General features: G+C 46.1%; 1 protein-coding gene across 5 annotated transcripts in view; it reads right to left on the minus strand.

Annotated features, from left to right (window-relative positions):
* SLF2 (SMC5/6 complex localization factor 2) overlaps positions 1-17,230 on the minus strand; it is a 411,151-nt gene extending 393,921 nt beyond the window's left edge. For 3 of the 5 annotated variants that reach the window (XM_085606517.1, XM_085606515.1, XM_085606519.1), the window contains exon 1: positions 16,781-17,230. In XM_085606517.1, coding sequence (XP_085462643.1) covers positions 16,781-16,788 — 8 coding nt within the window. In that variant the 5' untranslated portion in view covers positions 16,789-17,230. The remainder of the gene's footprint in view (positions 1-16,780) is intronic. The other 2 variants (XM_085606521.1, XM_085606522.1) reach the window with 2 other exon arrangements.
* Positions 17,231-27,016: the final 9,786 nt, after the last annotated feature.

Here is a 27,016-nt window from a genome sequence, read left to right on the forward strand (position 1 = left end):
TGTAGAGAATAAAATAAAACTTTCAAAAAGGTGTACTATGATTAATGAAAACTGCCAGTAACTAATGCAGACAATACCCATTTCCACTCTTCCTGGTCTCTGAAGTTATAAAGACGCAGCAAGCAGAAAGGGACTGTCCAAGAAAACACAGGAGGCAAATACTCTTGCTTTAAGTGGGGCGGGTGTACAGGGTCAAAGGCCCAGCAGTTGATAAAAGTAGACGTTGAAGCACATCTCTGTCGCCCCTACAGCCTGTCCATAACTTTACAGGGAAAAAGATTTGTCGATTTCTGAATATTGACTGAACAAACTGTTAAAACAACCAAGGTCAGTGAGGTAGCGTCTGTTTACATTTCACTTGTTTAATTTAAATTAACTTTCCCACGAGTATTTGCTTTTACAAGAATGTTGTTTTTCTGTCGTTTTCTTTTCATGCACCATATTAATTTTATATAGTGCGTACTAGGTCATCTGTAGCTGTAAGTGCAAGTTCAGGTTGTTGGTGAGTGTTTATTATTCAGCACATTCGAGAGCTCTGGGTGGAGGCTAAAGGCAGTGCAAGTTTTTCACAGTGCATAAAGTGGAGGCATAAAGTTGTTCAGAATAAGTGACCATCCAGTCCTTGGCCTCCCTGCAGATTGTGCAGAGCAATTATCATGAACACCAAGTGCAATTGGGATTCAAGGCAAAAACGGATGAAGGAGGTACACAGCTTGCAAATTATTTAGTGCTAAAGTAAATGTAAATGCGGCGCTTACAGATGAGTGGGTGTGTGCATGTGAGGGGAATGGTGAAGTGAAGGAGATGCGAGGATATGCATCCAGGAAAGAGCAGAAAGAGGTCATGTAGGAAGCTGGCTCTCTATATACTATACCAAAGTGAGGTGTAGTGTGCACAGAGTCCAGGGGAACCACAAATGTAAACTGAGGTAAAAGTAGATAGCACCTTACTCTATTTGTGGTAGTGTGGGCGAGCAGTAAGCCTTTATCAGAGGGTAGTGTTAAGCATTTGTTGTACACACTCAATCAGCACATGATGTCACATACTCAAAGACTGGACTCCGGCCAATCTGATTTGTATGAAAATATAATTTAGTTATATTGATTTCCTAGAACCAAGCACGCCTGGCACAGGTAAGTGTATTTGGTCATTTTCAAGGCAGGTTGAACAATACAAGCATGCTGAATGAAAATGACTTTGTTACAGGTATGTAAATCTTTTCAACACAGTGGAAATTACTGTTAGATTACTTATTACTTTACAGATTACTTTCTGGATTACTGTTTTTTCTACTCAGTGTGATACACCTAGATATCACACTGGGACATTTCCTAGAGAAAAGGTAAGGAAGCAATTTTTTGTGGTTTGCAGTTTTTCAAAGTTCCATACAAAAACTCCACACTAATAACATTTTTCAGGGAAAAACAGTCAATGTATTCCTATGGCGAGAAATGAAGTTGTAGGTTAACAGGTAAGTACTTTGTTGGGGGCGCGGGGGGGGGGAGATTTGGCATTCTGGAGTTAGAACAAGGGTTCCCCCAGGGTCAAGGATGCACTCTCAAAGCACCCTCAGCAGCACAAGGGCGGCCGGGTGCAGAGTGCTGAGGCCCAATGTTAGCAAATGGGGGAATAGGGGGCTTTGGTTGGTGGCTGCTCACAAGCAGACCACAAGGTTATGGGAGCAAGGTTCCTGGGATTTGGGATTTAGCTCAGGGGGAAGGGGGGGGGGGGGGGGGAGGGGAGGTCTGTTTTAGCACACAAACTGCCCCTGCAGCGGCAGATGGGAGCAGGGTGCTGTTTTGGTGTCGGGTGCCCCGTTGTTTACCATTGGAGTTGCCAGTTTTGGATTCTGGCTGCAGGCTAGGTCCAGGAACATTTCCGGGAGAAACCAACAGCTGGGCAGTTAAGTTGGAGGACTCAGGGACATAGGTGCACCTCGGTTCTCTTCGCAAGGCCACTGGGCAGCTGGATGCAGGGGTGTCTTTGGAGGTCGGATTTCACCTTACCAGGCCACTCGTGGTTGGGAGGGGGGTTTCCATGCAGAGGCTGAAGGCGACACCGGAGAGTCCTGGAGGGGGTCAACCCACGGTGGACTCGGACTCTGGAGTGCTGGGGGACCTCGCTTTGACCGGTGAGTTACTAACTTGGGTCGTAGGAGACGGGTGCAGTGGTGGTTCCAGGCATCGGATTTCTTTGTCTCCAGGAGGCTCAGAGTCTGTCTTGGGAGTTTCTTTTGAAGAGAGTTGCTGTTCACAGGAGATCCGGTCCTTGTTGAAGGCAGTCAGTCCTACCAGGGTTCTGCAGGTTGCTGGCTGCAGGACAAAGTGACTTTTGGCACAGGATCTCTGGATACTGCAGACGGGCCAGTAGGGCGGGGACCCAAGTCATTTCTTCTCTGCAGTATCCTCTGCTGAGCGTCTTCTTTCGTCCTTCGTAGGTTGCGGGAATCCGTCTTCTTGGTTCAGGGCCGCCCACTAAATACAGTATTTAGGGGGGTTTTAGGGGTCTCAAGGTCAGTAGCCAATGGGCTACTGACCTTAGGGTGACTACACCCTTGGTGTGCTCACCCCACGTGGGGGAGTGCGTACAATCCCTAATTCTGATTGGGAAGTGCATGCCATCTGCAAGATGGCGGGCACTGAAGAGTGAGCTTCACCTCGCCTTCTCCACCTGAGGGGTGGAGTTGGCTGAGGTGGGCACACCTTCTGGGCTGGCTAATTCTTACTGCCTGTCATCCAGCCAAGGAAAGACTTTGTCTTTTTGGGCTCAGGGAGCGAAGGCTCCCACCCCAGGGGTCCTGAAACATGTCTTGTGGTGGCAGGCTGATGTGTACCAGTCAGGTTACCCACCGGTGGCTGGACGTTTTTCAGGGGACATCTCCAAGATGCTCTCTGAGTGCATTTTTCATTAAATCCCACACTGGCATCAGTGTGGGTTTAAGGTGCTGAGAAGTTTGAGACCAAACTTCCCAGTTTTCAGTAAAGCCATTATGGTGCTGTGGAGTTCGTAATGACAAACTCCCAGCAGGATATACTCTTAATGGCCTTACTGCAATTACAGTGTCTAAGAATGGACTTAGACACTGTAGGGGTACAGGACTCATGCACCTGTACCCTCACCACTAGTATAGTGCACCCAGCTAAAGGGGTGACTGACCTATGCCAGGGCAGTGGGTTGTAGGCATGGCACACAGTGATGTGTGCCAAGTCGACTCTTCACTTTGTTCTGCACCAAAACACGCAGCCTGCAAAGGCAGTGTGTGTGTGTGTGTAAAGGTACAGGGCCTCTAAGGGTGGCACAATAAGCGCCTCAGAATTTACAGGCCTTCCCTGGCCACAGTGCCCTTGGTACCTTTTACAAGGGACTCACATGTGGCCAGAGAGGTGCAAATTGGAGGTACAAGGTACAGTTTTGGGAGAGAACACAGGCCCTGGGAACCAGATTGGCAGGGACCCAGGACACAGAGTCCAAGTGCATCAATAGTCTGGCAAAAAGTGGAGGGAAGTTACTGCACCAGAAACCCAGCTTCCTACAGAGTACAGAAGAGGAAAGAGGAGGGGTGTGAAATATGCAGAGGGAGGATTCCAGAAATATATATTATCGCAAAGTAAACGCATAATGGATTCTTCTCCAAGGTATATAATTTGTTGCAGCTCAGTTGACAGGATGGCACTCCTCTTGCCGCTATTCCTTGCTGCCACCAACCTCTGTGCGTTGGATTCCATTCCAGAACACTCCGGTACAATGGTTTGCTTAGAGTTTCAGCCAATGAAAATAACATAGTAAAAACCAAACATCCTCACCCTTTCAATAAATCGCATAACTAATTTCTATATATGTATAGCAAAAGAGGCTAATAAAATTTTGGATCACAAAATTCCGTTAGCCTCTTTTGTAAGTCACTGGTTTTAGGTAAAGGAATATATCCAGAGTACGTTTTACTGGGACACTTCACATTAAAGCAACACAAAACCTCACCTTACCATTCGCCCATAGAGCTACAACCAAGGTTGTCACTGAATCTGGAGAGTCTACCTGTTTAATTGTACCAGAATCTTGTAGTTTCCTTAATTCTTTATCCACTTTTCACCTTGTGGATAACTGAATACTCCTTGCTTTGTGAATACAGGGCAGAGCATTTTACTTCAAAAATATTTTATGTTTAAATCCATCTAACTTTCCAATTTTCCCTGAAATAACTGGGGGAGGGGGTTTCTAGTAGTCTTCCTTCACTAACATTACAGCTTCTGAACTATTGGGATTGAGAATCATTCCTAGTTCGTGTTGGTCTCTATTACCGGAGAGTGATGGTCCTCTTTTTACAATGCCTAATAAGTATTATTGTATAAGGTCACACATTTAAAAGACAGGAGAGCCAAATCAAAGTTATACATCCAAAGAAGTGTGACATAATTGGGTCATGAAGTAACAAGTGCAGGAATCAAGCCAAAAACAGAACTTTTGAGGGCAGTAATAAACGCAATAGCACCTAAAAGGAAGGATGAAATTCTAGGTCTTTCAAAGTTTAATTCTAAGCTTAATTCTAAATTTGCGGCATCATTTTTCAAGAAATCATTTCCCATTCAAGAACCTGTTGCAGGTCTGAAAGGTCTTTGGTCATCTGATTGCCAGCAAGCATTTAAAGATCTGAATAAGGATTTTTGGGAAGCACTACATACACAGGGTTTTCACCCAGAGTCGAAATAGGTGATAACAACTGAAAGGGGTATAGAAGCTGTACTCATACAAATTGGGAAGAATGGGAAAAAATTTGTAGTAGCTTGTGCTTCTCGCTCAATAACTCCTAATGAGGAAAATAGCTCTGTAATTGAGACAGTGATGCTAGCATGTGTCGGGGCTTGGCGTATAACTGTCAATATGTGTGGGACTTCCAATTCTACTGAGGTGTGATTACAAACCACTCACAAAGATACTCACGACTATGGGGATTGTGGATCATCCCACACATAAGCTACATGTTGATGAGGTTGCTTGATTATACTTACGAAGTGCATAAGATGCCTGGAGCGAAAAATAACGTGGCAGACTGTTTCAATTGGTTACCATTTCATTGTAAGAAGTGCAAGAAAATAAGTGGAATATATATGCTGTTCAGCCAGTCTACACGGAGGAGAGACCAAAGGAATAAGATAAAACAATGGGAAAAAAATCATGAGCAAGTATAAAACCATAAATTCAATTAGTAATTACACAAAGGATGGTTACCGATAACTAATTGAAGAACTGCTTTGCATTCCCAGACAAGGAACATATGCATAGTTGGTTTAGATATAAATAATAATTTGTATATGTGTGTTTATGTATTATATGAAAACAGTATTTCATCATGGACTGAACTCTAGACCCACACTTTTTTTTTTTTTAAGTGTAGCATATGATAGCATTGTGTCATCACTTCTTGTGACGTCATTTAGAATTGTCTATGCTAATAAGTCCTTCCACTATTTTTTAAGCTCGTGCCCTAGTGCACAGGTTTCTGTTGGGCTGAATCCTTGTAGTAGGCATGCTCAGGTAAGTGTCCCAGGTTCTGCCCTATGCGAAGCTAATGTCACAAGAGTGAAGCTTCCTGTCTTCCGGAGGAACGCCTCTTTTCTTTGCTTAATTTTCATTTAGCACACTGAGAAAAAATATTATGGGCCAGATGTATGAACACATTTTCCCATAGGCACAGAATGGGTAAAACTGGCCTCCATGACTAACAAAAACATTAGGTAGTCTCCCAAATTTAAGACAGCAGAATCTCTTAACATCTCTAGGTTAGTTCTTCACATAAGACGACCAAGCACCTCAACAGAGCTGCTGTGTCTGGCTCTAGAACCTTGGTGTGAGGGACAACTTCACTAAATCACAAAACTAAATCTGAAGCAAGCATTAATATATCAGGTGTCCTACACATCGCCTGGCACACGATCCTGAGACATTACTAGGAAATAGAAATAAACAGAACATAGAATGTAACAATGGAAATCTGTGCCACCTTATCTGGAGACTCACAAGCTCAAGCCAAAAAAATTAAAATTACTTTTTTTTTTACGTAAAAAAAAATTAAAATCAAAAATAGGAACTGTGGTGTTACTCCCCCATCCGCCCAGTTAATTACCATATTTACTGCTTAAAAACTGCCATTGTTGGCAGTTGTGTAGCTTTTGGCAATGTAACAATATGTCCTAAATCATTAGGTGCACACTTCCTAAATAGATGTTAATAATTAAATTCATTCAATATGAAAAAGACCAACAGGGACAGAAAAATACACATAGGTAAATTTCAGTATTCGTTTTAAAATTGTGCATACTACATTACTAAAATTATGTTTTGGATGATTTGTTTGCACTCTCATAAATCTGCATGCAGTTTGCATGCATATGTTTTGGGTGAAAATTTGGTAATAGCAGTTGTGAAGTCCGCAAGATGTAACATCTTCATGCCACTGTTTGTCCAAACCAAGCGGCATTTCTTCCTAGCCAGGAGTGCACTAGGAGGGTTTAGCTACCACCCTCTTCCTACTGGCTAGGATTTTATAATTGGTGCTTGCTTTAGTGTTCTGGCTTGCACTGAATAAAATGCATCTGCTCCTTATCTCAGCCTCACCAGAATTTCGCTCCGGTCCTGATGCAAGCCATTTTGAATTCCAGTTTCAACACAGTCCTGAGAAGTATGTTCGGTGTTACTTGCTTCATAAAGTTAGTCATTATGTAAGCTTGTTCTCTCTTCGTTTCAGTTTGTCACATCCTCCGTGCACTTACTCGTCTATGGCTTTCTATATTTTCCAGCCATCCATACCCGAGCACTTGCTTAAAGTAATTCGTATAAATTTAACTTTTACTATAACCTCAAATGCACAGCTGCTTTAATTTCTTAAAATGTTTAACTATTTCGCTGTATTAAAAGTCTATAAAGCACTATGGGGCATATTATCAAGAACGGCGTTAAAATTATCGCCGCTTTAGCGGCAGGAAACTGCCGCTAAAGCGGCAATAATGGGCTTGATAATATGCCCTAGAGAATTCCAATAGAAGCCCATGTTCACACCAGAACAAGGGCTTCTATTGGATTTCACAAGGGCATATTATCAAGCCCATTATCGCCGCTTTAGCGGCAGAAAGCGGCGATAATTTTAACGCTGTTCTTGATAATATGCCCCCACGTTTCACTGAAGGCAGCTTCAGGACTCCCAGACAGCCAAACAGAGTACATAAAACGACTGACAGCTGAAGCCATCACAGAAGAAGCATACAAGTTGAAAAGTAAATAACACAGCATAGATGGAAAAGAGCACAAAGTTCAGACAATGTATAGCGCAGGAGACAAGAATTTTTTTGTAAGTTCTCTACTAATTACATAAGTGACCTTTCGAAAACTGAAAATAGTGGAGCATATTATCAAGCACGGCGTTAAAATTATCGCCGCTTTAGCGGCAGAAAACTGCAGCTAAAGCGGCGATAATAGGCTTGATAATATGCCCTTGAGAATTCCAATAGAAGCCCATATTGACACCAGAACATGGTCTTCTATTGGAATTCTCAAGGGCATATTATCAAGCCCATTATCGCCGCTTTAGTGGCAGTTTCCTGCCGCTAAAGCAGCGATAATTTTAACGCAGTTTCTTGATAATATGCCCCGTAGTCATTTATTTTCTTCATTACCGGCGATAGACGTTTGTAACGGATATATGCTGCAGACAGATTTAGGCTGGTTGTCTTTTCATGTATCTTTGCCTGGCTGCTTTCCAGACACAGCCTTTGTGTACTGTTGTTCCTCATAACAGGTTCTCCACCTGGAAGCACCCAGAAAAGAGGCACTAAGAGGTTTAGCACATCCCAGTCATCAGGCAGACTGAAAGTGTGATCAGCAAAGATAAGAGGCTGGGCCCACATAAAGGGCACCCTTCAACATGCACAGACTTTGCACTTACACCACCTCTACCGTACCATTTAACAAACGGCAGCGCTGCAGGAACTCTGATCAGCTGCCCATTGCTAACAAGGCTTTATCGAAAGGCTTTTAGGAAGCCCCTCACCTCAGTTTCTGGAGCGCCAACCACAGAAATGCAGCAATATATTGCCACTGTCTGGGAAGCTGACCTTACCCTTGACCATGTCAAACCGGAGACATCCTAAACAGATCCCACTGTGCTTTATAATCAACACCGAGCCACACTGTAGAACATCCTATCCAGCATTTGCAGAATATCTTTTCCAATGGTTGCATCCAACAGTTACTTAGCACTTCCAACCCCTAAACTGATTAGCCGTGCTTTAACTGTGATCTAGTGGTAACTTAGCAGTGGACAGACTGTTCACCCTACTCTAGTATATTTCAGAGTACCTAATGTACCTAATATAGCACTATCTTCACATGAAAATAAGGTATTTTTCGACAGTCTTCCATCCTCAAATTATATGCCATCTCAAAAACATATTCCTAAAATCCAGCCTGAAAAACATAACCTTGCCTTAAAATTTCTGATGGTCACTTCTCCTTTTTCCTTTTTAATGGCTCTCGCCTTCCTTTCCATCTGCTACAAGCATCTCTCTATGAGCGCAACCTTCTGAAACAGATGTGCATGTTTTCCTTCATCTCTACAACTATTGCTGAACATTGGGTCACCCCTCATTTCAAAGAGCACAATCTCTCCTTTTTTGGAGAGTGATCTCCCTGTAACCTTACACTACCTAACCTCCTCTAAATCAGCTATTAGCCCACCAAGCATCTGTATGAACTCACACTTCCGCCAAAAGGATTTAAAATAATTCCTATTACTGCACTCTAACCAGTGGTCAAAGTGGGCGGGATCGGCAGGGCACGGCATGCCCCTACTTCTTTAATTCCAACGATTACGTTCCCCTACTTTTTTATTTTGAAAATGCGTCCCAAGACGCAAGAAATTTCCATCGCCTATAAATAAAGCTCGGCGTTCGTGACGGCAGAGAAGTAACAGGACTCTGTCTTTTCCTTCTTGCCCAGAGAAAACAATGAAAGTGTCCACTTCTCTGCCGCTTCAGCTGCCCCCCACTTTTTTCTTCTCCCCTCTCTTTCGGTCTGTCAGTTCTTCTCTTACTGAAAACCGTCACTTCAAGACGGGGTTCTCACTCGCTTTCCTCTCCTATCTTTTATTTGCTCCCCTGTGAAATGGATCCAAAAAACACTTTTGCTGGAAATGTCGTATTTTTCTGGCATTTTAATTCCAAAGTGCAGCATCGGTAATAAAAAGGTTAAATAAATAACTAAATAAAGTAAGAGTGGTAGCAAACTGGCCCGATTGATTTTATTCACACCCAAACACATTAGCGCCACTTTTACAGAGTTTGCCAGTGAAGCTCTATTTTTGTTTTCTTGCCTTTGTTTTCCCTGGACTTTGAACTAGTGCACCAATCCTGGAGGTACTGCAATGTGTGGATTGGAAAACAAAATATGTACTGCGGCTCTGCGTCCAGGGATGTGGTCTTTTTACCATACTGCTTACGTTTTGTAAGGATATAAGTAATGGACATTGAAATGGGTCCCTTCAGGGCCCTGTAGTAGAGTCCTTAACTTTTCAGACAAAAGCACTCACGGATTTCTGAATAGTGTGTAAAAGCGTTAAGGTGACCATGTTGTTCCTGCTTACATTTCACATGGTTTGCTAAATTTTGCATTCCCTACGAGTGTTTGCTTTTTCCAGGATGTTGTTACATGCCGCATATTGCTCTTGTCTAGTGCGCAATATAAATTGAGCCGCATCCAGGTGTTTATAGCCGGCAACAATTGGGTTGTAGTTGAAGACAGTGCGAGTTTCTCAGTGGGGCAGTATGGTGTTCAGTGGGGGAGATGATGTGACACTATGGCCAGAGCTGTTGAATTTGGAACTAGGTAACCAGGCTTAGCCTTAATAACCAGTCCACCAGACCACTCCCCTGAGAGAGCACAATTCCATGCTAGACCCTAGAAGGCTTCGCAAGACCTTAGAAGCCATGGTGTCGTAGCACCAGCAGGTGGACCCTAGCATGACCAGTGTAGGTTAACCTTCAAGGCTTGTCCACCACTATCTATACTTAAGTTCACCTCCAGTCTTGCGGGCATGCCTATGAAACAGCACACCCTAAAACAACAGTGACCCTGTCACTGCGGTCACAGGACCCTTGAGAAGGGCCAGCTGTAGGGCGGTGCAAACGGTGTGACCGCACCGGTTGTTGACTTTAGGTGGAGGCATCATGTTTGCAAGTATATTATGGTTTTAAAAGCGCTTGGTGCCTTCTTCCTCGCCTCCAGCAATTTTCGGCAACAATAAAAATGTTATGATGACTGGTGATTAATGTTCTTTCTAGAGAGAGATCGGAATTTTGTCTAGTGGAAGTTTTGACTCATGGAAAGGTAGCTCAGAGGTCTAATGTACCTTCTGAAAAGAACATGTACCATGCAGATCACAAAGTGCACATAATGTACATAGGTCAGTGGGCTACTGTTTTTGTCAGAGAGATCCTTTTGTTACTTGCAGTTTATAAGTTAAAATCCTAACATAGAACAGTGAGCTATTAACTGTCATCTAAGAGCTGCATACAAACCGCAAGGTTTAAATCAGAGCGTTTTGTTTCCCCCCCCCCAGTCTTTGATTATCCTAATGTTGCAAAAAGTGTTCTTTTGGACAGAAATCAATTCTGATTATTAAAGAGAACCTCCAACCATGGTATTATGTTTTAAAATCTGAGCTTGTGTTTCTCCACACCAATCACTAATAAACTATACGGCCTACTAGTATGGTTGTCATGTGACTCCTACACCTTGTAGTCCTTAGTCATATGTAACATTTTGTATACAGTGATTTACACACATATTGATTGTCTCTGTGTAATGTGTGTGATGTAAAGTGCTCTTACACCCTACAATGGTATGAGGCGCTGTAAATCAAATTAAATGCATCTGAGAGAGAGTGTGGTTATGAAGACTTGAGGGGCACTGTTAAAGGGTGGTAGTGAGGGAATCCATGGCAGAGGTGGTCATTGGGGGGGGGGGGGGGGGGTACTAACAAACATTAATGCACAGGGCACCACCAGTGCTAAGGCCGGACCTGCCCTTGAGACCAGTCTGCCTCACTGATAGGTACCTCTATTGGCCGCACACTAAACTATGTTTGCAAACTTCACAGTCTCTCTGCTTCATTCACAAGCACCTTTAACATGTGGTGCCTGCTGTGGGGCCACTGGAATTAATTATGCAGCAAAGGAGTACAAAATTATGCTGCAGTGTTGACTAAATTATGCATTAAAAAAAAAAAAGGCTGCAGCGTAATGCATTATATTTTCTGATATTTTATTATTTTGATATGTGTACAAGCTAACAGTCTCTGGAAAGATTTTGCCTTATTAGTACCAGTGTAACATACAAATGCAGCAGTGCGAAAGGTGATCAGTCAACCTTTGCAATAGACCATCCACTCTGCAGCAACACAAGTCACATTTTGTATTAAGTTTTGATGCGATTGAACTACAAACAATTTATTAGTTTAAATGGTCAGATCATCCTGCAGATCTTGCATTAAGAGGCAAATATGGCAAAGCCATAATTATATACAAAACATTTGCAAACTGGGATATTTTGCCATTCATGTTTGAATTGCTGTTGTGAAAAAAAGGAGACGTACTTATGACAGAAACTCCATGGCTCAGAGACAAATGGCTTGTGCGTCCACATTTTATCGTATTTGGGACATTCTGTGATTAGAAGCATATCCCACTTTATATTTTGTCAATAACTCATTATAACCTTAAGCATGTGTATCCAGTGGGTGATTAAACTGGGCCGTGAAATGTCAAAGAAATACTACAAAAAATTGGGATGTTTGCGCATTCTGGCCACACCACTGGCTCCGCCCACAGTTCCCCTACTTCTTAGGTCTCGGCTAGCGAAGGCTGCGCTTGCGCAGTCTCGCTCGCGAGATTTAATGACTTGGAGAAGAGGGGCTTGAACCCTCCCCTCTTCTCCATTGGCTGGCCTCTTGAATGCTGGCCAGCCATTGGAGAAGAGGTTCGTCACTCCGAACAGGCCCCGTCCTTTTCGGATTCGGGGGCATGTTTTTTGCAACTTTTCTAATTATCTCCTCCAGCCAATGGCAAGAGGAGAACACGCCCCCGAATCCGAAAGCGCCGCTGCCTTTCTCCGAGGCATTTCTGCTTCGCCTCGGAGAAAGGCAGTGGTGTCTGCGCAGAGCGGGTGCTAGTTGTTCTATGCTCGGTTATTGTTTTTGTCCTGTTTTTATTATGAACTGTTTCCATCATTTAGTATAATTTTTATATATTTCGGCTGATATTTGTGTTTTATAATTTTGTAAGTAAAAGCAAAATACCATGTTCTATATGCCCTTAAAGCGTTTCGACTTGGATGTTGGTATTTTTTTCAAACGCAGCATTTCTACTTGCCGTATGACATTTGATAACACATATTCAAAGAGCTCTTCACGTGTGCGATGGTCGGTATGTACCGAGATGTATTCTCTCTGAGTCAAGGAAACGTAAGGCATGCAAGATTCGCCCGCTATGGTGAACATCGGGACAGGCCAGTAGTTTAATACCACATATATTTTGGAAACGCCTTATTTCCAAAATTATTCCGCAGGAGTTCCGCGATTAGTTTAATATATAAAAGCAACGACTCTGTTCGTTCAAAGTATTTATTTTTTCTTTTCTAATCTTGTATGTACAGAATCACCTTTTTTTTAAAAATACCAAAAATTAATCGACATTTAATGTATTGGACAAAAATCACATTGCTTTGTCGTACTTTCTTCTGCGTGTATCGCTTTTAAAAAATAGCGATACACAAACATTTCAAGATGGCCATGATGTTCGCTTCTTCCGTCATTCTAAAGTAGCGCATCCGTTTTTTTCGAGTTCGTTTAGTTCCCATTGTCGGCTCTTATTGACTACGCAGTTACAGTCTGGCTGACCTAACCATGTCACAGATACGAACGGCTTGCCGGGCGCTGTAGTCCAACACGATGCTGCCAGTAGCCCCACCCCTCTTCTTTGCTCTGGTCTTTCTGGGAGTTGTAGTATACGATGTCGGCCACCGCCTGCGGCCGTGTGTGATACCCCTGGGGAGAAAAAACTACAACTCCCAGAGTGTAGGCGGCAGCAGGTGGGCGCTTTTGATGTTGGATGTCAACATGGCAGTTTTCAGACAGACAAAGACAGCCAGTCTGATGTGATTGAGGAAAGGGGTACTGGGGCAGGCTGGAAGAAAAGGAGATCCTCGACCTTTTCTGTTTCCAGCCGCCAACTTTCACTTTCCTACCACGAGAGGACCAAGACTCTGGGACAGGTGTCTTGTGCGCTCCCGCCAGCTGCTGCTGCTCCCTGAGGGGGAGGAGGCTTCAGCACCCACAGGTCAGTAGCTGTCTCTCTCGCCAGGGCTCCGTTTCCTTGCATGTCTCTGCGCTTCTGCAGCTTAAATATTCATGCAAGGGGTTTGGCTGCTTTAGCTCAGTCCTGTTCAGTGATGCTTCTTGATTTCATCTCTCGCCCACCCTCACACTCCAGAGAGTAACGGGGTTCCACAATGCTGATTAAACAGACCTGTGATATCCGCCCTTAAGGATGTCAAGGCATTAGCGTATACGTCTGGGATCCATAATGTCCAACTCCCAGAAGCATCAGGGGTGTTTGACAATGTCTAGTCTGGGAAGATGTTGTAATGATCTCTTTTAGGGGCTAATGCAATATACTTCGAATGACATCATCTAGAAATACCAACCAGCAATATTTTGCTGCAGAAAAGGGAGACTGTTTTCGTTACGGTCTTGCATTGGAGTTAGAGGTGTAGTCAGATAGTGTTAGTAAAAAGTTGAGACCTATCAATACTTTCTCCTGCGCAAAAGGGAGTCTCCTTCCTTAGTTGTAAGAGTTGGCATGCATGTGCACTGGTTAATTTCATGTGCTAGTGATGGTACCAATAACATTGCTACCTTTGTGCCCCATTGTTCACGCATACGCCTGACAGTCCAGGAGGAGGCAGCCCTTCATGCCTTCGTGGGTTGCTTAAGGACACTCTGGGAGGGGACCTCTGCAAGCTTTTATTGTGCTGACCATTGAGGCGATTGGAACATGCTCAATCGATGCCATGATATGAATATCTTGTTTCTTTTGAGGCAGTCTGGTGTAGAGCTGGTCGATGTTTTGTTTAGTGTGCATCTGACTCATTCTTGTTTGTACAAGCTGATGTTGCATTTTCATCTTGTCCCTCATTTCGACACACACACGGACAACATTCCCAAACAGCAGCCGGAAGCCCGATGGTGTGTTGTCATAGCAACCTGGAGAAACGATGCCGCCCGTGGCGCCTAGACTGTTGTGGGGCTGGGGAAAGCTGAGGCCCGGTGGCGAAGGGACGCTCGTTATTGGGATCCGGTGACGCCGAGGTCCAAGCCTCACCAAAAGATAGCAACCGAACCGTGAGTATAGTGCGGAGAAGCAGAGTGTCCTGTTTGGGCCACCGTACTTGGTGCGTAGCACTTCTACTGCTCTTCTCCGTGAACTTAGCTGTCAAATGGAACTGTGTGTTCCCGCTGCTCCCGAGTGACAAGGGGCCACGGCTGTTTCAAGTCACCCTTTCTTTTCAATTGCACTTCACTGTTACACTTTTTAAAAGATGTATATAGATTGTTAAGGCATTATTTGAGCTTGGTTGAGCATTCCCAAAACTAATTATGACTGTCTTATAATCTGTTTGGAAAATGTCTCTAAAGAAATCATACTGGCAAGTGTTTAAAGGAATGCATTAAATAACTATTAACTTTTTAAAAACATTTATGACTACTGTACGATGCAAATTGAATTTCCTCAATTGCTTTAATATTTAGGGTTTATTGTTGCCAGATTAAGTGGTACTTGTGTTATCAGTCTCAGAAGGAGTCTGCTGACACGCAGTTTAATTGTGTAAATAGCAGATGTCCGAGCTAGTGCTAAAGATTACTGAGCTACCTCATCTGTACTGATAGTCTCACAAATTCAAAAATATCGTTAATGTTTTCTTTTACATAACTAGCATGTTTTAAAAACAGCGTTGCACATTTTTGAATAACTGGAGATTTGCCGTTTGCATTTGCTCATTTTAACAAAGGCTTGTGCATATATATATTTTTTTATTTACAGCAATATTAAAAAAAAAATTTTTTGACATCAGTGCATTTTCTACTGAGAATACTCTTATTTTAAACGCATCACATTTTGTATGCAGTTCAAATATGGTCAATTATTAATTGAATATGAGCTACATTTGCCTAAATTCAGATCATATGGATATTAGTATAATTTTTAGGTCTCGGCTAGCTGCACAAAAAGATAAGGGCTTAAAAAGGAGTTGGAACCAGGGTTAGGATTGTGATTTGGGTTTAGGGTTTGCATCACGGTGACAGGAGAATAGGGTTAGCGGTTTAACCCCGTCCCATTTATTGGACCATATATACACTTCTTAAAGTGCATAAGAATGCAGCACATGTCCGTTCTAAGAGCAGCTCAAGAATGCACATATGTTTATAGAGATGGAAAGTAGAGGGCACCCTGTGAAGTGACACTGCTTGTGAGATGTAGATTAAAACAGGGAGCGCGTGCTTCGAGCTCCCCAGCGGAAGCTTTGGGGTAAATCAGTAAATTAATTAAAAATATTTAATAAAAGCATTGTCAAAGGTAGGTAAAGCTGGAGACCAGAAAGGCTTGACACACTAGCCGGAGAGTGAATCCCCCTGGTGTGCCAGGAAACTAAATTTCCGTACCTGCTGCAAAAACAGCTTGGTGCCGTGCTGGACCAAGGGCCACAAGGAGACTCCTCCTTAAAGGTCATTAGCTAAAGCCCGCCAGAGACTGCCTAATCACCACACACTTTATCAAATACATCAGGCTTGTAGGCTATGCACAAAGCTTCTTGTTTAATAAACAGAACTTGATGCTTTATTGTAATAGATGTCAAATTAACTTGTTCAGTTGTTCTTACAGTATGCTCTTTAATGATGTTTCATATTGTAATGGTTGTAATTTATCATCAATAAACAAATACTGGTGCTGGGCACTGGCACCAAAGTGGAGGTGTCTAGCATAAGTCCAGGACTCCTGCAATAGGTCTCGCATTTAAGAGTGATTAAGCTATTGACATTGTAAATAACAATGCCGTTTCTTTAAATGTTTTAAAAACAAAAAACATAAACAAAAATAATGTCATGAGCAATGCCAATAGCTCTAACTTTAACAATGCCGAGACCATTGCTTTGTAAATGCTTGTTTTCCCCGCTTCGACCACTGACTAACACAAAGAAAATGGAGTGAATGCATGGAAAAGTTTCCTTGGGAGAACAAGACAAATGCCAATAACCACTGGACAGACCACTAACCTTAGGTTCGGCAGTAGCGTGTTGCCTGGCATAAAGTATTTCAACGCCTCGCTAGGCTTAGTTACGTGCTATACAAGTGCAAATACAATGCATGTCACATGTGCGTTGTTGGGCAGATTAACTGAGTGGAAGCGAGACTAGTGATGTGCAGGTGGAAGCGCGATAGACTTTTCCTATTTACGAGTCTGCTAAAACCAGTATCCTATACCCACCATGAACACACCTTATCTCAGATGGTACATTTGGTCATACATAAATGTGGTGTACCCTATATAAATGAGCAGTACAATTCAATTATTTGGAGCATCTTAGACTGTGGCAGTTTAACAAATAAGAACAGTATATGTGCTTACACAACAACGAGCGGCTAAGTCACGTTCAAGGTAAAGTCAAGATACCGACCTCTGCATTCTCTGGAGGCGGAGGGTCCACACTGAAGTTTGTTTATACTCGGACTGTGAGCGTCACCGTTTACAAGTACACTACGCAGTTATGGTCGGTGTCCCCGCCGGTGTGACATTGCAAACTACTAGAAGGCCTTGCCCACGGCTTCCTGCAGCAGTGGCACCGTTACCCGTGTAGTGTTGACTTCGGTGGGACTGTGGTAGTGGTTTGTTCTTCAACTTTGCAAGTCAATGGTCTTCCCCTGTCCATACCCTAGACTGCACAATCCGGGCGAGAGGTTCCTGGGCTTGGTCATAACATCCCGCCAAGATGTCAAAAATCCAATAGCTTCCCAACTAGGATTGCCGCTTCCGACCAAGGAACTTCAATAGAAGGCAATCAGGGAGGGGAAAACCGAAACCAAAGCTTCATACCGATTGACAAGCGCCGGCGCCATAGCTTGTAGATGTAAGTGCCAGTGAATCCTCCTATTGGTTAGAATAAATGTCCCGCCCTGGAAAGGACGGCCTACCTATCCCTGCAGAATACGCCCTTTAAGCTGCACCGAGACATGCCTCACCTCTGCTCCGGAAGTGGTAGTACAGCCGGTAGTGGGCCGGCGCCCCAGCACCGGCTTGTACCCAAGTGACTGATCTCTTTTGACAAAGTGATGGTCTGAAGTGATTCTGGCGTTGATAATACTAAGTTTTCCATCGAGAACGCGCACCCGCCTGCTGTAGTTCGCTATCTTCGGTCTTCCGCGCTATTAGGCAACTGGCACGCCTGTACTGTAGATACTGCAGACGAGGGGAACTTTAGCCAGACCTCCCTTAGAACCGAATGAAGCAATACACCCATGACCGTCCTGATATGTAATTTCAGTAAGGCTCTCTTTAGCGCGGAACGGATTCGGGTTGTTTACGATGCAGCCGGCTTACTTAATTGGTCATGAACAGACTGCATTCTCAAATACCTTACAGTGATAAGGTACCTGCTGCAGAGGTCACTGTGTACCCAGCAAGTTCCAGGCTGTAATAGCAATAAGATAAATCACTTGCCAGAGAGATCTGTGTGCTGTGTAGTCACAGGTTTGTGTCATCAAACAATAGAAGAGAGGGAATATGCCTGCTGTAAAGAAGATTAATATTTTTGTATCACAAATTTGTATTGGATGTAGACAGCTCAGTGGGTTACTGCTTTGTTGCATCAATCTTTGTTTTAGTAAATATTGTATAATAATTGTTCATACAGACAGATAAAGCTGGTATTCGTATAGTGTGCACATATCTCTTGCAAGGAAGAACAGCAGCTGACCCTAAAACATAATTTATCTCTTAAGCAATAATAATGTGACAGTCTGAGTGTCTTTATTAACTTGATGTAAAATAGACCAGGGCTAAACCTTATTCCAAGTGGGAACCGAAGAGTATATTATAAAATCACAGAACAGTGACACTATCATTTTCTGGCATTTTCACTCACTGTACTTACTTTTGTAAACAACGCTGTTAGCACCTTGTGTCCACTGAAATTAAAATGACTCCTGGTGTAGAAGATAATGAAATCATAAACGTGGGCAGAATGCAGGTGATATATGCATTTGTTTTAAACTTTGAGCATAATGCGAAGAATGAAAAATAATAATTAAACACATTCTTGCTACCACTATTGTCTTCTCCCCCTTTAAATATAAGAAGCAAAGTTTGAACAATTGTAAGGAAGTTAAATGCATCGATCTGCTTTCTCATTAGAGTGGATAGTGTATCCTGTATTCTAATTGTAAATATATGATTTAAATGGCTCCATGGGAACTACTTTTGTGTGTCTTTGATGACATTGGCATCAAAGTCTTAAACTGAGCCAGGATGAGTCCTGGTGTACTCAAGCATTTTTGTTGGTTCCATCTGGAATTGAAATTAAGAGCCCTTGTTCACCTCCTCCAGATATCTGTTCCGAGCGAAAAGCTCAAAATGTGGGAGCTGCTAAATGTGTCCTATTCCTGGAAAATTGCAGCAGACAAAAGCAACACATTTCACAGGAGCCTGGTTCTAGCTCAATTATAGGTGCCGAATTCGAGAGGCAGCTATATATACCCCCTCTGTTTCAACACTGTGTAAGAAAGTGCCATCTTTCTTGCATGGTATGCCCCCACTTTTTGCTGAATGTACTTTGACTGAGTGTGCCCTGGACTCTTGCCAATCATGTGCCCAGGGCCTATGTTCCTTCCCTAAAAACCTAAAACCCAAATTGGCATACCCTGGCCACATGTCAGCCCCTGGTAAATGGTACCCTAGGTGCCCAGGGCCTTGTGACAAGGGAAGGCCTCTAAGGGCTACAGCACTCATTGTGCCACCCTTAGAGGCCCTGTACTCTAACACACACACACTGCCCTTGCAGGCTGAGTGTCTGGGTACAAGACAAAACAAAGAGTCGACATGGCACACGTCCCTGTGTGCCATGCCCACCACCTACACTGCCCTGGCATACATCAGCCACCCCTCTAGCTGGGTGCCCAGTGGTGTGGGCACAGGAGCAGGAGCCCTGTGCCCCTACAGTACCCAGGTCCATTCCTGGGCACTGTAAGTGCAGTGCTGCCATTTAAGAGTACAGGGTGCTGAGAGCTCGTCAAACACGAACTCCACAGCAGCATAATGGCAACACTGAAGACTGAGAAGTTTGGTATCAAACTTCTCAGCACATTAAACCCGCACTGATGCCAGTGTGGGATTTAATGTACCAAGCACCCCAGAGGGCATCTTAGAGATGCCCCCTGAAACCTAACCTACAATCCACGTCTGGTCTGAGAGGCTGCCTAGGCTGCCACACAGCAGACATGTTGCTGGACCCCTGGGTAGGAGAGCCCCTGCTCTCCTGGGCCTGCAACAATGCACATCCTGGGCGAGGTGCTAGATCTCCTCCCCCAGGATGGGCAGGGGGAAGCTTCAAAGGCATGCCGCCTCTGTGAGCTTCCTCAGGCCACTGCAACCCCCCACTCTGGCGGGAAGCTTGGACGGAAACCCCAAATAAGGACAGGGGATGTGCCAGCCTGCCAACCCCACCCCTCCGGTGGGGGAGGCGAGGTGAAGCACATCTCCGGGCGCTCGCCATCTTGAAGATGGGAGGCCCTACCCAATCTGGACCAGGCTACTGCCCCCTCCCACAGAAGAATGGCAGAATAGGGGGTGTACCCACCCCAGGACAGGGACCCATTGGTCCCTGCCCTTTACCTACCTGTAACGCCCCTAAATCTAGTATTTAGGGGCATCCTGAACCTTCCTGCCCCAGATTCCAGATTCCGAAATACAAAGAAGAGCAAGAAGAAAGAAGCCCTGCCCTGCAGCTGCTAAGAAGAGGAAGACACCAACTGCTTTGGCCCCAGCCATACCGGCCTGTTGACCCTCGAACCTGCTCCAACCCGGCATCTCTTGTGGCCAGCAACCTCACAAACCCCCGGAGGACCTGGCTACCTTTTGGCTCTAAGCACCTGGAACTCCCATGAGTAGAGGCTCTACTCAAAATCTACTTCTAATCCCTGGCATCAGCCCGGAACCGCGAACCCTTCACACTCTGCACCCGCCAAGCCTGGCCTGTGCCGGAGTGAACAAAGACCACGAGGATGACCCCACGGCGACTGTGACCCTGAGTCCGGCACCCAAGGACTTCCCTCGACGCTCCTGACGACGCCTGCAGCCTCAGAACCAGGTGCCCCCCCAACCACGATCAACAGAGGGTAAGATTTCCCGACACCAAAAGGCACCCCTGCACCCAGCGCCCCGCGGCCCCCTGTGCCCAACTCTGGGGTACCTACCTATCCTCCAACTACCCAACTTACCTCTCGAAGTGGTGGTGGCACCTGAAGAATCTTCGTCCCCGAGCTTGCAGTCTTTTTCTAAACCGGAGCTTTCCCATTGAAATCAATTGAGCGGCCGAAGGCTCAAAAGCACCCTGCACCCAGCCGCCCGAGTGGCCCTGGCAGTGTAACCTCTACACCTATCTACTTCCCCATTTGCCCTGAGCAAGTGACCAGGAGCCCAGCTCCCACAGCCGCGTGGCCTGCTAGTCAGCAGCCACCAACCAAGGCCCCCCTGCCTCCCATAGGATAACATTGGGCCTAACTCTCTCTGCACCCGGCTGCCCCTGTGCCGCTGAGGGTGTAACAACTGTACCTACCTGACCCTGGGAGACCCCTGAGTCTATGCCCAGAACCTTAACTCTGCCAGTTGAGTACTTACCTTAAAGCCGATAACTCAATTTTCTCCATAGGGTAACATTGACTGGTTTTTCCTGAAATGTGGACTTTTCAAAACGTAAAATATTCAACAAAAATCAGCCGAGTAACGAAAACGAAAATACTCACCTGCTTTTAGGTGAGCTCCCATTGCTGGATCTTGGTACCCAGCACTGACTCTGAAAAATATTCACAACCGTACTTACCAGTAACCCAATTTTCTTCCATAGGAAACCATTGACTGTTTTTCAGTGAAATTTCTTCTGTCAATTTCTGCAAACTTTAAATATTCTTTAAAAATCGTATAAATTGTGAAAACGTAATTACTTACCTGTTTTGGATAAAGGGCCCAGTACTGAGTCTAGGCACCTAGTACTGGATTACAAAAGTAACGAGAACATACTATACCTGCAACTTTAATTTTCTTCCATAGGGAATCATTGACTGTTTTCTATGAAATATTTTCTAAGTGTCAACTTTTAAAATAGCAAAATATTGTCTAAAAATCATAACAGCAACTAAGTCGACTTTTTATTACTTGATTCTAAGTACTGACCCAGGACTGAATCTAGGATCCAGTCCTGGAATCCCAAAAGCAATCCTTAAAAGTAATCTGTTGCAAATAACTTGAAACTTCCATTGAACTCAATGCATGATTGTGTTTAAAATTGTGTTGCCTAATGCAACCACTTGTAACTTTCTACAAAAGTCAATTGCATATTGCAAAAGTATTTATATAAAGCATCTCATTCTGAGAAAGTATATTTTAATACCTATTGTTGGTTCTAAAATAAAACAAGCATATATTTTTGATATATAAACCATTTGCCTAGAGTTCAGTTATTGAGTGTGTGAGACCATTTGCTGACTGAGTGTGTGCAACAAATGCTTTACACTGTCCTCTGACAGTGCCTTACTGCTCGACCAATCTACCTCTTTAGAGAGTAAGGTGATATCTAACTTTAGCCTCTGCCAAACCTCTGGGGACTGTGGACTCTGTACACCCTGTACCTATTTGGGAACAGTATATACAGAGCCACTTTCTCACACACTGCTTTTAACTTTTAAAGTATGGTCTCAAAAAGTCCAGTGCCATTAGTTAAAAAGCCAATACTGGAAGAATGTAGAGGCGGCCAAGGAAAGCAAGGCTAGAACCTGGCTAGGGCCTTCTCCCACCAGGACTGGTGAGGCAAAATACAGCTGAGCCCACAATCACAGCAACTGATCTTTCCATCCTTAACCCCTTACAGGCGGTGAGTCGACACGCCCCGCTCCCCTGCCCCTTTCTCTCAACTGTGCGCTTTTACCTTAAATCACCACTGACAACTTTCTTGGGTGCCTGAAAAGGTTGCAGTTTATTTATCATAACAACATTTTATACATTTCAATCGTTCATTGTCATATCCACATTTATTGTCCATGTTCTATATTCGCTACTATTGCTCCTTAAGCTTTTCTTTTGTAATATTGGACCCAGCCTCCTCAATAACCTGGGAGGAGAGGGGCCCCTTTCTGGGCTTCCGATTCACGGGTCTAGGCTTCAGCTTGCTACTGATTTGGAGGGTGCCCGTCTGGACCTGCCCGGGCTGCAAGTCCCGTCCCGCTCGCCCTGTAACCCTTTCATGGGCCCTTTCTTCTCCCAGGGGTCCCTGCCATGTGGCATCCCAAGGACCTTACTTGAGCATCTACTCTACCTTTCTGAGGCTGAGTCCGCGCCATCTTCTCCCTCTGTTCCCCTGCCATGAGGCATCCCAAGGGTCCTGCAGGAGTATCACATCTACTCTTTCTATGGCGGCACGCCGCCCCTTGGCTCCCTCAGTGCCCTTGCCGTGAGGCATCCCAAGGATACTGTGGGAGCCTTCCATCTACCTTCTAGTAAGTTTTCTCTTTTTACTAACTTTGTTGTGTTTGTTCCGCCATGCTACCTATGGTTTCTCGATCGGAGGGAGCTCCCCCCTAACCCGGCCTCCCCTTCGTCTTCATTGGAAGCCCATCTGCTCTAGTACCCCCACAATGTTCAGTGGGAACATGTCCATTCCCACCACATGAGGTGTACCCCATCCTCCATGTGGTACCCAAGAGACCTCATTTTTATGAACCTGTGTCTCACTAACCCCCACCCATTGACCCTGCACACTTTGGCCATGGTAATATTAAGTTTCCGTCTGGATTTCTCCACTGCCACCAAGTCCAATGCCCCCCGCCAGGCCTTCCGCACTATGATCTCTGAAAAGATTACTTCTGCGGGGCATATCAGGCGTCCAATAGCTGTCAGGCTTTTCTGCATTTCCTCGAGTAACGCCTGCCGTCCCAGAGCCGCCAGGTCGTTGCCACCCAGGTGGACCATTACCGCGTCCGGTCTGCCACCTTGTTGTAATGCTTCCCGCACCGCGGGTAGCAGTTGCTCCCACTTCATTCCCGAGCGTTCCCTCCAGTCTATTCCAGTTTCCCGCAGTCATACTCCGTTGAAATTGCGTCTGGCTGCCACCCATCGTTGGGCCCGTGCCACGTAGGAGTGCCCCATGATTCACACCTTCTTCCGTGATGTATTCTGACCTAGAAAGGGGCGGGATAAGCCAGGCTCAGTACATCGTCGGGCATATGTAACGCTTAAATGCGCTGGACGCCCATCGCCCTATCCCCTTGATCACGCCACTTGCCAGCCCTAGTTCCGCCGCTGTGGTGGCCGCCCCTATTCTAAAAGCTCGGCTCTCGTCACCAGCCGACTGGACTACGGAAACACCCTCTACACCGGAACCACAGCCAAACTACAGAAAAGACTCCAACGCATCCAGAACGCCTCCACACGAGTCATCCTTGACATCCCCCGACACAGCCACATCTCCGGACACCTGAGAGACCTGCACTGGCTCCCCGTCAGCAAGAGAATCACGTTCCGACTCGTCACCCACGCACACAAGACCCTCCACGACCTGGGCCCCAGATACCTCAACAACCGCCTGACCTTCTACACTCCCACCCGCCAGCTACGATCGACCAGCCACGCCCTCGCCGCCGTTCCACGCATCCGAAGAGCCACCATGGGAGGAAGATCCTTCTCCTACCTGGCAGCCAAGACTTGGAACTCCCTCCCCATCCACCTCCGCCTGACCCAAGACCACCTCTCCTTCAGGAAGCAACTCAAGACCTGGCTGTTCGAGCAGTAGCGGACCCCCCTCCCCCTAGCGCCTTGAGAACCTCCGGGTGAGTAGCGCGCTTTACAAATGTCTTGATTGATTGATTGATTGATTTGTGCGCGGGGAGCCCCATTGCTTCCAGGGATTTTCTCATCACTGCTATGAACTGAAACCGGCTGAGAAAAGACCCGTTCTTGTGTTTGAAAAGTGGCCCTCTGCATCCATACCCCTCTCCCAGGTGTTCTCGCAGTAAGCACACTGGGCAGCAGGTTGTGTCCTTAATGCCTTGCATCCTTGTCCATGTTCCCTTTCCTGCCTGATCTGTCTTGGACCGCCACAGCAGTATGTCCATGCAGCTTTCTTGTATTTCTACGTCCCTTCTAAGTATACATGCCGAGCCTGGCTCTACCACAGACGGAGCGACCAATTCGCTGACCCTAAATGCCCAAAGAATGCCATTGTGAAGGCCGCCCGGAATAATGCTTCCTCCTGCCTTGAGGAGCATATTTCGGCCAGGGCTCTCAGCATCCCTTGCAGCGTGCTGAAGGTGATGGGGCGCCCTGAGTCCTTTTTTGTCTGCTGTAGCCTACCCCAGCCCTTCATGGCCATTCTGCATCTGAAAGCCTTGGTTGGCTCTTCCCGCTCTGCCATTTTTGTGTAATATGCTACCGCATTCAAGTGTGCCTGGGCCCAGGTTTTCTTTTTCCTGCCAGAAAATCCCACTCAATGAAGTCTAGGACCTCTTCCTGTGTGGCCCACCGTCCCCTTTCTATTCCTGCTTTGGCCTTGAATGTCTCCCAGCACTTACTGTAGCGGGCGCGTGTCTTTGGGGCCAGTGCATTGTTCAGTAAGGACTTCAACCCGGTTCTACCCACGACCACGCTTCCTCTGGCATTGGGGTCATCTTTTTGTCTGCGTCTGGGGCCAGCTGTCTGAATTTCTCCCACTGAAAACAAGAAATGGCATCCGCAACTGAGTTGTCTATTCCTGGGATGTGTCTTGCCCTAAGCGCGATGTTGCCCTTTAGCTGGCAGCCGACCAGTTTCCGCAGCAGGGTTGCTACTGCTGGGCATTGTGCTGAACCCGTGTAAATTGCTTGTACTACTGCGTGGTTGTCGGACCATAGCGTAATCTGTCTATTTGCCAGTTGTGGGGCCCAGATGTGGAAAGCCACTACTATGGGAAACAATTCTAGCAAGGATATGTTGGCTGTTAGCCCGGCGTCTTGTCATGCTGTCGGCCACTCCCCCGCTGTCCATGCGGTCCCTAAGATCGCTCCGAAGCTGTACCCCCCTGCTGAGTCAGTGTACAGCTCCAGTTCGCTTGTCTGCACCAAAGGTTCTCGTCATATCAGGGTGCTGTTGAAATCTGCTAAGAAATTCTCCCACTGCCCCAGGTCCTCTTTTACCCCTTGCGTGATACGGACCCTGTGGTGCTTTTGTGTCACGTCCCTAGTTAGCCATGCTAATCGCCTTGCGAATGTGCGCCCTGCGGGGATTACTCTTGTGGCAAAGTTCAGTTTTCCTAGCAGCTGCTGTATTTCCCCCAGTGTCGCCTTTCTCTGCTGCCTCAACCTCCTTATCGTGTTAAGTATCTCCGCTACCTTTTCCGGCGGCAGCTTGCATGTCCTGGCCACTGAGTCCAATTCTATTCCCAGGAAAGCCAGCCTAGTGGTTGGGCCCTCTGTCTTGTCATGCGCCAGCGGGATACCCAATTCCTGGGCAATCTTTATGAAAGTGCTTAGGAGGTTGCTGCAATCCTCCATGCCTGCTTTACCAATGAACAGGAAATCATCTAGGTAGTGGACGCGCCCAACCTTCGGTGCACGCGCTCCCAATTCCCATTCCTGAAAACTACTGAACGCCTCGAAGTGTGTGCATGATATCGAGCACCCCATCGGCAAGCATTTGTCATAGTAGTAGTTCCCCTCTATTTTAAAGCCTAACAGGTGGTAGCTGTCAGGGTGCACTGGCAGCAGTCTGAAAGCTGATTCTGTGTCTGATTTTGCCATTAAGGCCCCTTTCTCTTCCTGCCTGATCAAGTCCACTGCATCCTCTACGGAAGCGTAGGCCACCTTGCAACTCCCTGTTCCAGCCAGTCGTTGACTGACTCTCCTTCTGGGTGTGATAGGTGGTGAAACAGCTGGAATTTCCCAACTTGCCAGGTCCTGACCCGTAAAGGCTCTTCTTTCTGGAGATCAGAGCTCCCTCCTGCTTGTGTCCCTTTACATCGGCCGCCGCCCCCACGTGACTTCTGCAGTCTAGATCTGCCTTCGCTGCGGAAGGTGCGAACGTCCGTACTTGCTCTGCTGCTCCCGTCTACCCAGCGGGATGCAGCTCCTCTCACGCTTGCTTGGAATCGGCGGTTTGGGAAAACGGCAACCTGCTCTTGTTGCTGGCTGCACAAGGGAGACCGATTAGGTGATCCCCCTGGGGTACGGCAAAGTCCCGCCGCTTCTCTTTGCGCCAGTGGGGGTGGAGGCTCTTCCTCACGCTGCTCCCGCCAGCTGCTTTGCCACGAAGAGGGCGGGGGTGGAGGCTCTTCCTCACGCTGCTCCCGCCGGATGCTTCACCTCGGACACAACAGGCGTGGAGGCTCTTCCTCACGCTACTCCCACCGGATGCTTCGCCTCGGGGACGGCGGTGGTGGAGGCTGTTCCTCATTCTGCTCCCGCCGGATGCTTCGCCTCGGGGATGGCGGGGGTGGAGGCTCTTCCTCACGCTGCTCCCGCCGGATGCTTCGCCTCGTGGACGGTGGGGGTGGAGGCTCTTCCTCACGCTGCTCCCACCGGATGCTTCTCCTCGGAGATGGCGGGGTGGAGGTTCGTCCTCATGCTGCTCCCGCCGACTGCTTCCCCTCGGATACAGCGGGGGTGGAGGCTCTGCTCAC

The sequence above is a fragment of the Triturus cristatus genome, chromosome 1_2 (assembly GCF_964204655.1).
Source record: "Triturus cristatus chromosome 1_2, aTriCri1.1, whole genome shotgun sequence".
Classification (NCBI taxonomy): Eukaryota; Metazoa; Chordata; class Amphibia; order Caudata; family Salamandridae; genus Triturus; species Triturus cristatus.